The following is a 14,394-nucleotide window of genomic DNA, read 5'->3' on the forward strand; positions in this document are numbered from 1 at the left end:
GCACAATAAGATTCAGCATATCATAAAGCCGCAATAATTCAGTTTTTGATGAAATCAAACAAAGTTTAATTTTGGACCCTTAATGGGGCCCCAATACCCAAAATAGTAATGCAAGGTTAGAACCCCCAAAAATTAAAGACTTTAAATTAATCCTATTGAAATTGGTCAAAAGATTTGTCTTTATTTTTAATTGAAGATTTCTTGCTATTGCGCAATACTGTGCTGTTGCACAATACTTAGTTAATCTGTTATATATGATAATTTACACACCCTGTATGGTGTGCATCTCTTGTCATATCAGTATTTGTTGCTTTTATATATAAATAAGAAATAACCTGTGTAAAAATGGAAAATTTTGGGGAAAAAAAACCCAAAAAATTATGAAAAAAAATTCCCCCTAAAAAATTTGCCCCCCCCCCCCTCCCCCCCACAAAAAAAAATTTGAAAAATCTTGAAGAAAAAAGTATGAATCACCCCAAAAAAAAAAAATTTGCAAAAAATTTGAAATTTTTAAGAAAAAAAATATGAACCCCCAAAAAAGATTTGAAAAAAATTCCCCCCCCCCCATTTTTTTGAAATTTGAAGATTATTTTCTTTTTAGGAAAAATGTACAATTTCAGAGTTCCATAAACTTAAACACAAGTTCTTGTCTGGAAACTAGAAAAATGTTTGTTGTTGGCCACTTTTTTGCACCCTAATTTCTAAACGTTTGGGGCAATTACCCCCAAACTCAATCCCAGCCTTCCCTTTGTGGTATGGAACCTTGTAGTACAATTGCAGAGAGATCCATACACTTACACACAAGTAATTGTCCGGAAACTACAAAAATGCTTGTTTTTGGCCCCTTTTTGGCCCCTAATTCCTAAACTGTTGGTACCATAACCCCCAAAATCAATCCCAACCTTCCTTTTGTGGTATTGAACCTTCTGGTAAAATTTCAGAGATCCATTCACTTAAACTAAAGTTATTGTCTGGAAACCAAATGTGTCTTCAGAAGACAACGATGACAACGCTGGATGACAATGACGACATGATAGCAATATACGAACGCAAATTTTTTGTGGTTGTGTGAAAAGGTGGAAATTAATCAAAAAATACACACGATATGAAAATTGCTAGAGAATGAAGTATGAAGTAAACCATTCCTTGTGACTGACATCTGTTATGAAAAAAAACTAGAAGCAACTGTGAGCACCTTCTTGTAAGGAACATTATTCTTTAATAAACTGTTGACACAGAGATATGTCTTGCCTGTATATAATTTTTATAGAAAAATGCAAATGTTAAAATCAAAATAGCAAATCTTTAACATGTAAAGTCAATGAACCTTGACTGAAGGAACAGGGCCCAAAATTTCTGAGATATATCATGCCAATGCTAATACAACTGCAAACAAAATATCATTGACTTACCGTATAGCGGGTTATTTTCGCAGGGTGTTTATTTTCGCTTATTTTGGCGGATAAAGGAAAATCGCGAAAATTTATGCATACCGGTACTTACGATACTTTCTAATAGCTGAAGCATTTTGTAAAGGATATACTTTTTCCGGTCGGCGGGTCAATAACGGTTTATGTTAGTTTTAACAACATCATAGTATTACCGGGGCATATATTTTATAAAATGGCTGTCAGGTGTTAACTAGTTTATAAGTGTCAAATAATATAAGTGTAAGGTACTCTGTCAAGATATTTACCCTTATTAATTAGTGTCAAATTATGTAATGAGAGTTGCAAGTCAGTCTTGATTACTTTATAACCTAACTAGTACATCAAAGGTCCGGTCAATTTTGTTACTAATCAACTGTAACATTTACAAGAAATTTGTACACCTAGACAAATATCTAAGCTACCGGTATTCTACTGATTAACTGTATCAATATATATCCAATAAATAAGACATCATGCAGGCAAAACAACAATTTAACCATAACAATAGACACTTGCTTGTCAATTTTTACAACTCTTAAACTACAACCATTTAGGTATCCGCCAAAATATTAAATTGGTATTTAAGAATCCGCCAAAATAAAAACCGCCAAAAATTATCAATCAACTCCGATCCTAATGACATTTTAAAAGTAATTTGTTCTAAACATTGTTTCAATGGTTATTAAACTATTATGAAGTGTCTCGCAAAGAACACTGAAATTTATTTGTTAGATTAGTGAATTGTTTTCAGAAAAAAAAAGTTGACAACATGGTATTCAAGGGACATAATAAAAATTAAACATAACAAAAAGATTCTGTGTTAAATTCTACATAAAATCAGGGCTGCCAAGTCTCATGCAATTAGCTTGAGACTCACGCATTTTGGTGCTTATTTGGCAGCATTTTTCTTTGATCTATTGTTTTTTCTCTTTGATCTTTACAATTTTGGCCAAATCTCACACATTTGAATGCTTCTTGAAAAATTGGCAGTACTGTAAAATGTTAATTAGTTCCCTTAAAAATCAGCAGATTAGTAGTTACAGACAGTGAATCACTGGAATTGGATGGTAAGTTTTAATTTGATTACACTGTATGATATACTTACAATCTTTCACTGAAGCAACGAGTTAAAATGTTATACCAGTTGATCAGTTTGTATACATTAATTCAAAGTCCCATTTGATAAAACATTTTTTTTGCAATTGGTATTGTGAAAGGACAATGCCTTTTTAATATGCTTAGTAAAATCCTAGCTGAGATTGTAAATAATAATGACTTACTGCTATATCTTTTTCTCCACCTCCAGTTTTACATACAGTCATTGGATCGCATGGGTTATATATATATTTATAACCCCCTTTTGAATCTGTGGCTACCAAACTGTAAAATCAACATGTGATAGTTGAATGATTAAGCATTTAACCTCTACACTTACTAATATTACATACACAAAAAAATTTGTAATCTTAAAGCTTGTTCTTTATATGTTGAAACTATTGATTAAAGCTACCTTTCAAAGACAAAAAAACACAAGATCCAATATGACAACCCTATTATTTGATATCTCTTAACTACTGTACATGTCCTGCATCAAAGTGGGACATAATGTATGTGTCCAGCCACATTATTGAACACAGTTAGGTTAAATTGTCAGATTAATCAAATGAAAGAACAGAAGAAGGATAGGAGTTTTTAAAGGGCCCATTTGGCCAAAAATTACTAAAGGAGAACATGTGTGCTACAGGCCTATCCCCTATTTGGCCTAAACAATTGAAGTATTACAATTATTAATAAGCATGTGCAAAGTTTAAACTATAATATCTTTGAAATACTGTAAAATCAGAAGTTTGTGTGTGCATTTATTATTGTGACTGTTGAACAATGGACAAAAATGTAAGATTAATTATTGCAATTTAAGAAAATACTATGTATACAAATAATGCTATCAAATTAAATATGTCAGTTTTTTTAATTTTGCGAAACCTATCAGTATCTTGTTTCAATTTTGGCAATAATAAAAACATTGCCTAAATCTCTGTATTTACAGTATCGTGAATATTCAAGGAGATTTTGGGTTCAAAAAGTAGCATAAATCATTTTTTTCGATCAAAAAGGTAAAAAAAAAATGCAAATAATAACACAAAACCAGAGCAAATAAATATTCAAATGAACAATGTGTTGAAGACCGTACCTTGACCTATAATGGTTTACTTTTATAAATTGTGACTTGGATGGAGAGTTGTCTCATTGGCACTCATACCACATCTTCTTATATCTATATTATGTGGTTCAAATAGACAAATAATAAATTTGAAACATGCATGTCCTTAAAATATCTAAGGGTCCAAAAACTATCTGAAAATTAACCAAAATCTATGTATTTCTAACTTTATTTAAAATTAAAACAATAAGGCACATTGCCCTATTTTTAGCTAACCTTACAATTTCTGAAAGTCACAATGCCTCGACTTAGTAAACTGAAGTATAGGCTTAATTGGGACCAATTATCATCAAGTAAGAAGATTCCATGGGGACAACCTGAAAACCATCAAACGACGAAAGACAGAAAACAAAATGGCTTAAAGAAAAAAAAAGTTATTGATGGCAAAAAATAATAGCCACAGAATGAAACTAAATGATGGCAGAGTCCATTCCTACTGTGTGTTAGAATTGACTCTGATCTATCATGGACAGGCCTTGTTAATTATTCATGTTCATTTACAATATCATCTAGACTCTATTTACTCTCTAAAATTAAGCAATTTCTTAATATAGATTCAAGAAAATTATTTTATAATGGTTATATTCTCCCACTAATTGATCATTGTTTTGAGTGGTTTTACTTAAAATGAGCTAGTAAAGATAATAAAATTGCAGAAAATTGCACTTTCAGCCTGAGCACCAAGTTATTAAACAGCTTGGGTGGATGACAGTAGAGAACAGAATCTCATACCAAAAGTCTGTTTTGATGCATAATTGCCTCAAGTATGAAGCCCCTATATATTTAACAAAAAAATTCAAAGAAATACCAGAAAATTACCAATACTGTTTGAGAGATATGTCTTACAAAAAATCAAAAGTCCCATAAGCCAAAAACAGAGTTGTATAAAAAAAAAGACTTTTATATATTGAGGATCCTCTTTATGGAATAACTTAGTTACCAATATCCCTGAAAGAATCAACCTAAAGTAGAAGAACGTTAAAAAAAGATTAAAAAATTACTTGTTAGAACATTAAGAAGCTGTGAAATATTATATACATATTTGAACTTTGAACATTGTCGAGCTAATTTGAATGATGTCAATACTGTATGAATTTATCATTTTTACCTGTTTTAAAAATGAAATATTTTTATATTTTTTTATATGTGTGTTTGTTTGATTATTTTGTACTTCTTTGTTTGTTATATTTCAATGTATTTTTCAGGGCCTTAGGGAAGATTAGTTTGAAAGCTAGGTAATGTATAGCATAAAGTATAAACCTACTTTGTTTTGTAATGAGAATAAGTGCTATGACCCAATTTTTTTCATCTTATTTTCTTAAATCATAAGAGCTATTTCCTCATATTTCATCTTAGCATTCTATTTTTAAATTTCCTTTCTATTTACACAACGTGGTTTTTCCATGTATCATCTTTACAAGCTCAGACAATTTTGCACAACCTGTGAAAAAAATAATTCCCTGACCCATACTTTTTATTACCAGTACATCTTAAAATAAATTGCTCCGCTGGGCGCAACTTGATACTACCACAGAGGTCAAACCCTGAACAGTTGGGGCAAGTATGGACACAACATTCAAGCTTGATACACACTGACTTTGGATTGTGATTAAATATTTGACACAGCATAGGTTTCTGACACAGAATGAATGTGGTCTAAGAACTTATAAATTTTTAATTTACCTATTCAAACCATATCATTATTATTTGCTTTTATATATAAATCAGAAATAACCAATTTAAAATGGAAAATTTTAAAGAAAAAAAGGAAAAAAAAATCCCTCCCCTAAAATGTTTTGAACCCCCTTATGATTCATCACCCTCAAACTCAATCCAACCCTTCCCTTTGTGGTATGGTACCTTGCAGTACAATTTCAGAGAGATCCATATACTTGAACACAAGTTATTGTCTGGAAACTAGAAAAATACTTGTTTTTTTGCCCCAAATTCCTAAACGTTTAGGGCAATTACCCCCAAACTCAAACCCAGCTTTCCCTTTGTTATATGGAACCTTGTAGTACAATTTCATAAAGATCCATATACTTGAACACAAGTTATTGTCTGGAAACTAGAAAAATGATTATTTTTGGACCCTTATTCCTAAACGTTTTGGGAAATTACCCCCAAACTCAATTCCAGCTTTCCCTTTGTGATATGGAACCTTGTAGTACAATTTCAGAAAGATCCATACACTTACACACAAGTTATTGTCATGAAACTAGAAAAATGCTTGTTTTTTGCCCCCTAATTCCTAAAATTTTGAGGCAATTACCCCAAAATCAATCCCTGGGCATTCCCTTTGTGATATGGAACCTTGTGGTACAATGTCAGAGAGATCCATACACAACACACAAGTTATGTCTGGAAGTTACAAAAATGCTTATTTGTGGCCCCTATTTAGCCCCTAATTCCTTAACTGTTGGTACCATTACCCCCTTCCTTTTGTGGTATTGAACCTTATGGTAAAATTTCATAGAGATCCATTCACTTAAACTAAAGTTAGAGTGCGAAAACCAAAGTGTCCTCGGCAACGTCATACCAATATCTGACCACAAAATTTTTTTGCGGTCGTATAAAAATTAAAGAACAGAGGTCGAATGTCCCCGCATTGCACATATTTTATCTGTTCAAAGGCAATAACTAAAAAATAAAACTTTCTTTTTGTTCTGTAAAATATAGAGAAATGAAGGCTTGAGAACTAATGCAATGCAATTTCCAATATAATTAATATTTCCAAGGGCATAACTCTTTTAAAAATATTTGATTGGCACTCATTTTCAAAAATATCCAACAATTTGATAAAAATCTGGCAAAAATTGTACAGTTGAGAGTGCTTACAATGCAATTTTCCATATAATTAATATTTCCAAGGGGCATAACTCTTTTAAAATTTGTTGATCAGCACTGATTTTAGAACTTGTCCGAGACATTGCTGATATAAACCTATGATATAAGTTTTGTAGAAATCTGACAAGAATTGTACACATGAGAGCGCTAACAATGCAATTTTCCATATATTAAATATTTCCAGGGGGCATAACTCTTTAAATAAAATGCTTCGCCGAGCGCAGCCTGATACGACCGCAAAGATCGAACCCTGAACAGTTGGGGCAAGTTTGGACAGAATAATCAAGCTTGATACTGTCTGAATTTGGATTGTGATCAAACTTTTGACATAATATAGATTTCTGACACAAAACATTTAATGTGGTCAAAGATCTTTCTTAAAAATTTGAAATGGGACATTTAATTTACCTAGTATGGTCTGATATCCAAAATCTAACAACATGGTTAGATTCAGCATATAAAAAAACACCAAAAATTTAATTTTAGTTGACATCAAACAAAGTTTAATTTTGGACCCTTCAAACCTTAATTTGGACTAACTTGAAAACAGGGCCCAAAATAAAAAAATCTAAATGCACAATAAGATTCAGCATATCATAGAGCCGCAATAATTCAGTTTTTGATGAAATCAAACAAAGTTTAATTTTGGACCCTTTGGACCTCAATGTAGACCAATTTAAAAATGGGACCAACATCCAAAATAGTAATATAAGGTTAGAACCCCCAAAATTAAAGACTTTAAACTAAACCCATTGAAATTGGTTTAAAGATTTGTATTTATTTTCAATTGAAGATTTCTTGCTATTGCGCAATACTGTGCTGTTGCACAATACTTAGTTAATCTGTTATATATAATAATTCATTATATACTTAATAGTAAATACAGATAAATTGTATGTGTAATACAGTCAACAGCAATCTTGTTGTATCAGCCATCCATGATGATATCGATATCAGTCACGGTTGCAAAGGCTTTATCACACCTTTAATCTGTATGACGTCACGTCATTGATATCAGTCACTGAATTTTGCAAAGGCTTTATCAAACCCCTAATCTGTATAACCTCATGTCACATAAAACATCTACTTGAGGTATATAATAAAGTGCATATGATATGGCTTTTTTCAATATCACACACCGTATCAACCCTCAACCAATATAATCCCTCAAGCAGAGCTCTTGGGATTATATTGGTGTCTCGGGTTGATATGGATGTGATATTGAAAAAGCCATATGATATTCTCTATTTACACACCCTGTTTGGTGTGCATCTCCTGCCATATCAGTTTTTGTTGCTTTTATATATAAATCAGATATAATCAATGGAAAAATGGAAAATAATTGTGAAAAAAAAATCCCCCAAAAATATTTGTCCCCCCCCAAAAAATAATTTGAAATTTTGAAAAATCTTGAAGAAAATAGTATAAATCCCCCCCCACAAAATTGAAAAAAATTATTCCCCCAAAAAAAATCCCCCCCCCCCCCCCCCCAAATTTGTTTAGATTATTTTCTTTTCAGGAAAAATGTACAATTTCAGAGAGTTCCATAAACTTTAACACAAGTTGTTGTCTGGAAACTAGAAAAATGCTTGTTTTTGGCCCCGTTTTTGCCCCTAATTCCTGAACGTTTGGAGCAATTACCCCCTAACTCAATCCCAGCCTTCCCTTTGTGGTATGGAACCTTGTAGTACAATTTCTGAGAGATCCATACACTTAAACACAAGTTATTGTCTGGAAACTTGAAAAATGCTTGTTTTTGGCCCCTTTTTTGCCCCTAATTCCTGAATGTTCGGAGCAATTACCTCCAACTCAATCCCAGCCTTCCCTTTGTGATATGGAACCTTGTGGTACAATTTCAGAGAGATCCATACACTTACACACAAGTTATTGTCCGGAAACTAAAAAAATGCTTGCTTTTGGCCCCTAATTCCTAAACTGTTGGTACCATAACCCCCAAAATCAATCCCAACCTTCCTTTTGTGGTATTGAACCTTGTAGTACAATTTCTGAGAGATCCATACACTTAAACACAAGTTATTGTCTGGAAACTTGAAAAATGCTTGTTTTTGGCCCCTTTTTTGCCCCTAATTCCTGAATGTTCGGAGCAATTACCTCCAACTCAATCCCAGCCTTCCCTTTGTGATATGGAACCTTGTGGTACAATTTCAGAGAGATCCATACACTTACACACAAGTTATTGTCCGGAAACTAAAAAAATGCTTGCTTTTGGCCCCTAATTCCTAAACTGTTGGTACCATAACCCCCAAAATCAATCCCAACCTTCCTTTTGTGGTATTGAACCTTGTAGTACAATTTCTGAGAGATCCATACACTTAAACACAAGTTATTGTCTGGAAACTTGAAAAATGCTTGTTTTTGGCCCCTTTTTTGCCCCTAATTCCTGAATGTTCGGAGCAATTACCTCCAACTCAATCCCAGCCTTCCCTTTGTGATATGGAACCTTGTGGTACAATTTCAGAGAGATCCATACACTTACACACAAGTTATTGTCCGGAAACTAAAAAAATGCTTGCTTTTGGCCCCTAATTCCTAAACTGTTGGTACCATAACCCCCAAAATCAATCCCAACCTTCCTTTTGTGGTATTGAACCTTCTAGTAAAATTTCATAGAGATCCATTCACTTTCACTAAAGTTATTGTCCAGAAACCAAATGTGTCTTCGGACGACGCCGACATGATAGCATTATACGAACGCAAATTTTTTGCAGTCGTATAAAAATTGTTGATTGGCACTGATTTTCGAATATGTTCGAGACAATGCCAATGCAAAACTATGATATACCATAAGTGTTATTAAAATCTGAAGAGTAGTGGTTCAGAACTCTTATCTGTTAAAAGAGCCTGTGTAAAAGCCAAAATAATAAGTGGGACATATACTCTTCAAGCTGATCTTGCCAAATTTAATGGAAACAGAACAAGTTCTTTATGTCCATTGTGTTTTAAACATCCTGAAGATCTCATGCACCTTTTATTAAAATGTAAACCACTGGAAGGAGTTAGATTGAAATTCATAATACTACTAAGAACTTTATTAAGTGCTAAGATAAATTTACCACTTGTGGAGGATTTATTTAATTTTGATGATAATCTATTACAATTAATAGTAGACTGTACAAAATTCCAGTTCTTAAAACAATTATGGATAAATATTGAGCGCTTGACAAGTAGCTTATGTTTTGCTCTACATCAGAAGAGATCAAGTTTAATCCTGTAAAGACTCTCTAAATAGTTCTGCCAGTTAAAAGAGACATTTAGTGTAATAATTTTTTGAGTGTGGTATAGATGATAATGACATTTATTGATTTAAGCAAATGGTAGATTTTAAAAGTTTAAATAAATCAGTTAAGTTGCTAAGGTTTATATGATAGGATAAACTATGACTTTGGACTTTTGCTGAGTCGAGCAAGTTTAAGATTTTATTGTGTATTCTGCGTATACTCTAAGTATATGTACAAATAAATCAGTTAAGGTGCTAAGGTGAATATGATAGGTGTAAACTATGAATTAGTTTTAGATTTTAATGTACATTTTTTGGTTAGTCATAAGTATGATAAAGGAGAAAAATACTTTTGCTGAGTCGAGCAAGTTTTAGATTTTATTGTGTATTCTGTGTTTACTCTAAGTATAAGAATAAATAAGTTAGTAAAGTTGTTAAGGTGTATATGATAGGGATAAACTATGAGCAAGTTTTAGATTTTAATGTGCCTTCTTTTACTTTAGCATGTTTAGGGGTCCCTTATACTTTAGGGTTTATGGTTCATTCATGATTTAATAATGGTTAGGTTAGGGGAAGTTCTTGGTATGGGTTGGGTTTTAGGGTTAGCGCTAGTGTTAGGTATGGGTTAGTATAAGGTTTAGGGTAAAGGATAGTTTATATAGCTCTATATGGGTTGGGACCCCTAAAGTAAAAGAAGGCTGTGCATCCTTCGGTTAGTCATAAGTATGATAAAGGAGAAACAGACATTTGCTGAGTCGAGCAAGTTTTATGCTCAATGTGTAATCTGGATATATTCTATTGATGAAGTTTTAGATTTTAAATATGACTGTATATATACCAGTTTGAATATATATAATTAAGTGTGGTGGCGGTGTATATTATAAGTGTATAAAGAAGACGTTTTGAATATAAATGCAATTGCCAAAAATGTGAATAATATGTAACGGATAAGGGATTCTACACTTCAAGAGGACTTCCCAATCGAAGTGGTTCATCAGGAAAAGGTGGAATTTACAGAATAGGTAACAGGTTACCTCGGATTGTTTGGTTGAGACAATGGCTTTAAATTAAACACAAAATTAGAAGACTCTGTTCGACATGAACAGCTGTTGATTTGAGTACACGATTCTGCATTTATCACATCAGATAAAACTGATATGAAAGCTAGAATACAAACAGACAAGTTGATAACAGCTTCCATCGTGTGGTCATGTGCTTATTTACTTCCGGAAAAGGTTCACGTGACGGGATTTTTTTCTCTTAAAATAGAATCACATTGCGACTGGCGACTAGTAGCTAGCTGCTATGGAACTGCAAGAACTTGTTCCAGTTAGGGTCCGGACTTTTCATGAGAACTGGCCAGAACTAGAGGTTCAACTGGTTCCTTAAAAATTTATTTAGTATGCAAACTATGTCGACATGTGGTTTAAGGAAATCAAAATGCAATAACCATGCCTGGAAAGGGGATTGAGAAAATTAAGCTCAGGCCTAGTGACTAGTCCGACGTCTTGCAAGGCTACATGTATTTTAATTTTTTTCTGTGACGCCTTTCTACGACGTCGTAGGAAGGCGTCACAGAAAAAAATAAAATACTTATGAGGTCTTGAAATGCGATTTTATTTTTTTGCTGTGACGCCTTCCTACATGTACGACTTCACAGCAAAAAAATTAAATAGCCTTTCAAAACGTCATAATTATTTGGACTAATATATATCTCTCTGGTAGCACTTTATAAATTGACAAATTGTACGATGCAGTCCGTTAAATTGGCCCACATAAGACATAAGTATTTCTGCTTAATTATATACAAATTGTATCAAATTTAATATAAATCGATTCACTGACTAATCAACTTTGAGTAGTTTATCTCATTTCCCAAAAAATGTCTGAAATAAATTTTAAAATCCACAAAACAAGAGGGTCATCCGGGTTTTTATCGGAAATGTGTTTGTCCGGTAAATCCACCCATGCACAGTAAATATGTATGGAGGGCACATTAATCACAAATTTATGAAAGTAAACAGGTGATCTATTTATTAATAGACCACTTATAAAGAGATTCCAGATAATCCCAAAAAAATTTCAAGTCAGAAATGAGTTTTGTAAGCAATAATATGATTATCGTTAGCTTTAGGAACTGTAGTATATATATCACTAGATATTTTTGTAATAAAGGATTATTCTTTAAAATTTGACATGCAGTGATGATAAGTACAGTTCCTGTGAATAAAATAGCAGACAAAATATTCACGGTATTGACAATTATGGAAGAAATGGGAGTAGGCGGGTTTACTGGACGGGCGGAATTACCGGACACTACTGTATGCGTCCATGCACTTTTCTGGATTTACCTTCATCAGAAATGCGCAAAGATCTAAAAATATTATAGCCAAATCCATTTAAGGTCAACTTTGCCTGAGGGAATTGGAACTTTACAATTTCTTACTAAAATTAATTGATCAATGTATATAAACCAAAATTCACGAAAGTCATAATATAAATCACAGGGCTGCCCAGTCTCACGCATTTTTATGCTTATTTTGCAGCATTTTCCTTTGATCTATTGTTCTTTCTCTTTGATCTTTACAATTTTGGCCAAATCTCATGCATTTGCTTCATGAAAACTTGGCAGTACTGAATTCATGTCAGAACCAAAGAACTGACTACTGAGCTGATGATACATGTACCAGCAGAGGTATTGACCCTGTGCTTTAATAAATGAAAATAACACTATATAAATTGTATGCATCCATGTGCTTTTCGGGAATTTACCTACATTTTGAAAGCTCACAGCTGGATATTTTGAAATCCAAGGATGTATAAGAACTGAAACAGTTGAAGAGCAGGCTTTATGACCAAAAAAGGGACATTATAGTAATTCTAAATAACGGAAATAAATTTTAGAAAATGAAATATTAAAAGTTTAAAAACTTACTTATGTTATGATAGATTCACAAAAATATGTCTAGCTGTCTCCTCTATTGATCAGCTAAAGCTATAATGATGATTTTTTTGGTAATTTTGAAGGTTTATAGGTAGAAAGTTATCTAAATCTGATAGAATTTGCCTGATAATGAAAATATATGTTTTGAAATCATTTTCTGTGGCATTTAAATATTATTGACAATCAAATATCACAATTACTGAATCCCCATATTTCCTATCCATATAGCAGAAAAGGTTTGAGACACTTACAGAAAGGACTTACTGACATAAACTGATAAGTTATGAAATTTCCCCCTTTTAAATATCTCATTCATCACTTTAATCCCTTTTTATACGACCGCAAAAGTTGTATATTGGTATGACGTTGGCGTCGTTGTCCGAAGGCACATTGGTTTTCGCACAATAACTTTAGTCTAAGTGAATGGATCTCTATGAAATTTTACCATAAGGTTCAATACCACAAAAGGAAGGTTTGGGGGTTATGGTACTAACAGTTAAGGAATTAGGGGCCAAAAATAAGCATTTTTGTAACTTCAAGACAATAACTTGTGTTTAAGTGTATGGATCTCTCTGAAATTATACCACAAGTTTCCATACCTCAAAGGGATGGTTAGGATTGGCTTTGGGGGGTTATGGCTGAAACCGTTTAGGAATAAGGGGCAAAAAAGGGGAAAAACAATGGTTTCCTGGTTAATGGACAATTTAAAAGCAGTGTAAGGGAGATAATCCAAAAACAAAATTGTACAATGTTGGATTACCTCCCTTACACTGCTTTTAAATTATCTATTTAAGACTTTTATGATGTATTTAAATTGGTAATTATGGTTGCAAACTCCATTGGAAATTTGAATTGAGATTATGACCATATCTTGAGGGAAAGATTTTTTTTTTTTGGAAAAGGGGGGAGGGAGGGGGTAGAAAAGAAATTGTGGGTTGCAATTTTTTTTTTTCATTCCAGATTTCAGAAATTAAAAAGAAAATTTCTTCAAATATTTTTTTTTTGCAAAACAAAGGGGGGGGGGGGGGGGGGGGGGGGGGGGGGGTCAATACGCAACAGCATAGTGTATTTCACAAAAGCAAAAAATTGAATATAAATTCAAATCATATAACCAATTCTAAGTTCTTTGACTACAGTTATTTGGTGTCAGAAATCTATTATGTGTCAAATATTTAATTACAATCCAAATTCAGACCTGTATCAAGCACGAATATTGTGTCCATTTTCGCCCCAACTGTTCAGGGTTGGACCTCTGCGGTCTTATCCAGCTGCGCTCAGCGAAGCATTTTATTCAACCTGTGATTAAATAGCCTTTTCAAAATTTCCTGTCTTTTAATAAATACACAAATATCTGAACTCTTGAACAATTACACCTCTTGATTATCAAAAGTGAAGTGCAAATTATCTGGAAATCTTCCACATGAAAAACATAATAATTAAAGACATCAAAACAGCATTTAATAATAAAATAAGATATTTAGAAATACATCAAGTACAAGTTCTTTTTCTTCTGTAAAAGTACAAGGCCTATACAATTATTTGTTTGCAAAAGAATTCCAAATTATTTAAGAATATTTCAATTTGTTGACGATAAAACATAAAAATATACCCCCAAACTTACTGTTTGTTTTTCAATATCCAATTGTATGCCTACAAGCTAAGAACAATCAGCTACAATTTGGTCTGATGACCTTCAAATCATTTCATTCAATTT

At 32.8% G+C, this 14,394-nt stretch overlaps 2 protein-coding genes across 4 annotated transcripts in view; one reads left to right on the forward strand and one right to left on the reverse strand.

Moving 5' to 3' along the window:
* LOC127731138 (cation-dependent mannose-6-phosphate receptor-like) overlaps positions 1 to 10,952 on the reverse strand; it is a 28,394-nt gene extending 17,442 nt beyond the window's left edge. For both annotated transcript variants that reach the window (XM_052240067.1, XM_052240066.1), the window contains exons 1-2: positions 10,771 to 10,952; positions 2,711 to 2,810 (exon numbers count right to left, since the gene is read on the reverse strand). In XM_052240067.1, the coding sequence (XP_052096027.1) occupies positions 2,711 to 2,810; positions 10,771 to 10,937 (267 nt within the window). In that variant the 5' untranslated portion in view covers positions 10,938 to 10,952. The remainder of the gene's footprint in view (positions 1 to 2,710; positions 2,811 to 10,770) is intronic.
* Positions 10,953 to 11,008: 56 nt separating this feature from the next.
* Positions 11,009 to 14,394, forward strand: part of LOC127731136 (uncharacterized) — a 46,872-nt gene continuing 43,486 nt past the window's right edge. Inside the window, exon 1 of one of the 2 annotated variants that reach the window (XM_052240062.1) lies at positions 11,009 to 11,107. In XM_052240062.1, the coding sequence (XP_052096022.1) occupies positions 11,042 to 11,107 (66 nt within the window). In that variant the 5' untranslated portion in view covers positions 11,009 to 11,041. Of the gene's footprint in view, positions 11,137 to 14,394 lie in introns of both variants that reach the window. The other variant, XM_052240063.1, reaches the window with a different exon arrangement.

Source organism: Mytilus californianus, unplaced genomic scaffold, assembly GCF_021869535.1.
Source record: "Mytilus californianus isolate M0D057914Y unplaced genomic scaffold, xbMytCali1.0.p SCAF_2, whole genome shotgun sequence".
NCBI lineage: Eukaryota > Metazoa > Mollusca > Bivalvia > Mytilida > Mytilidae > Mytilus > Mytilus californianus.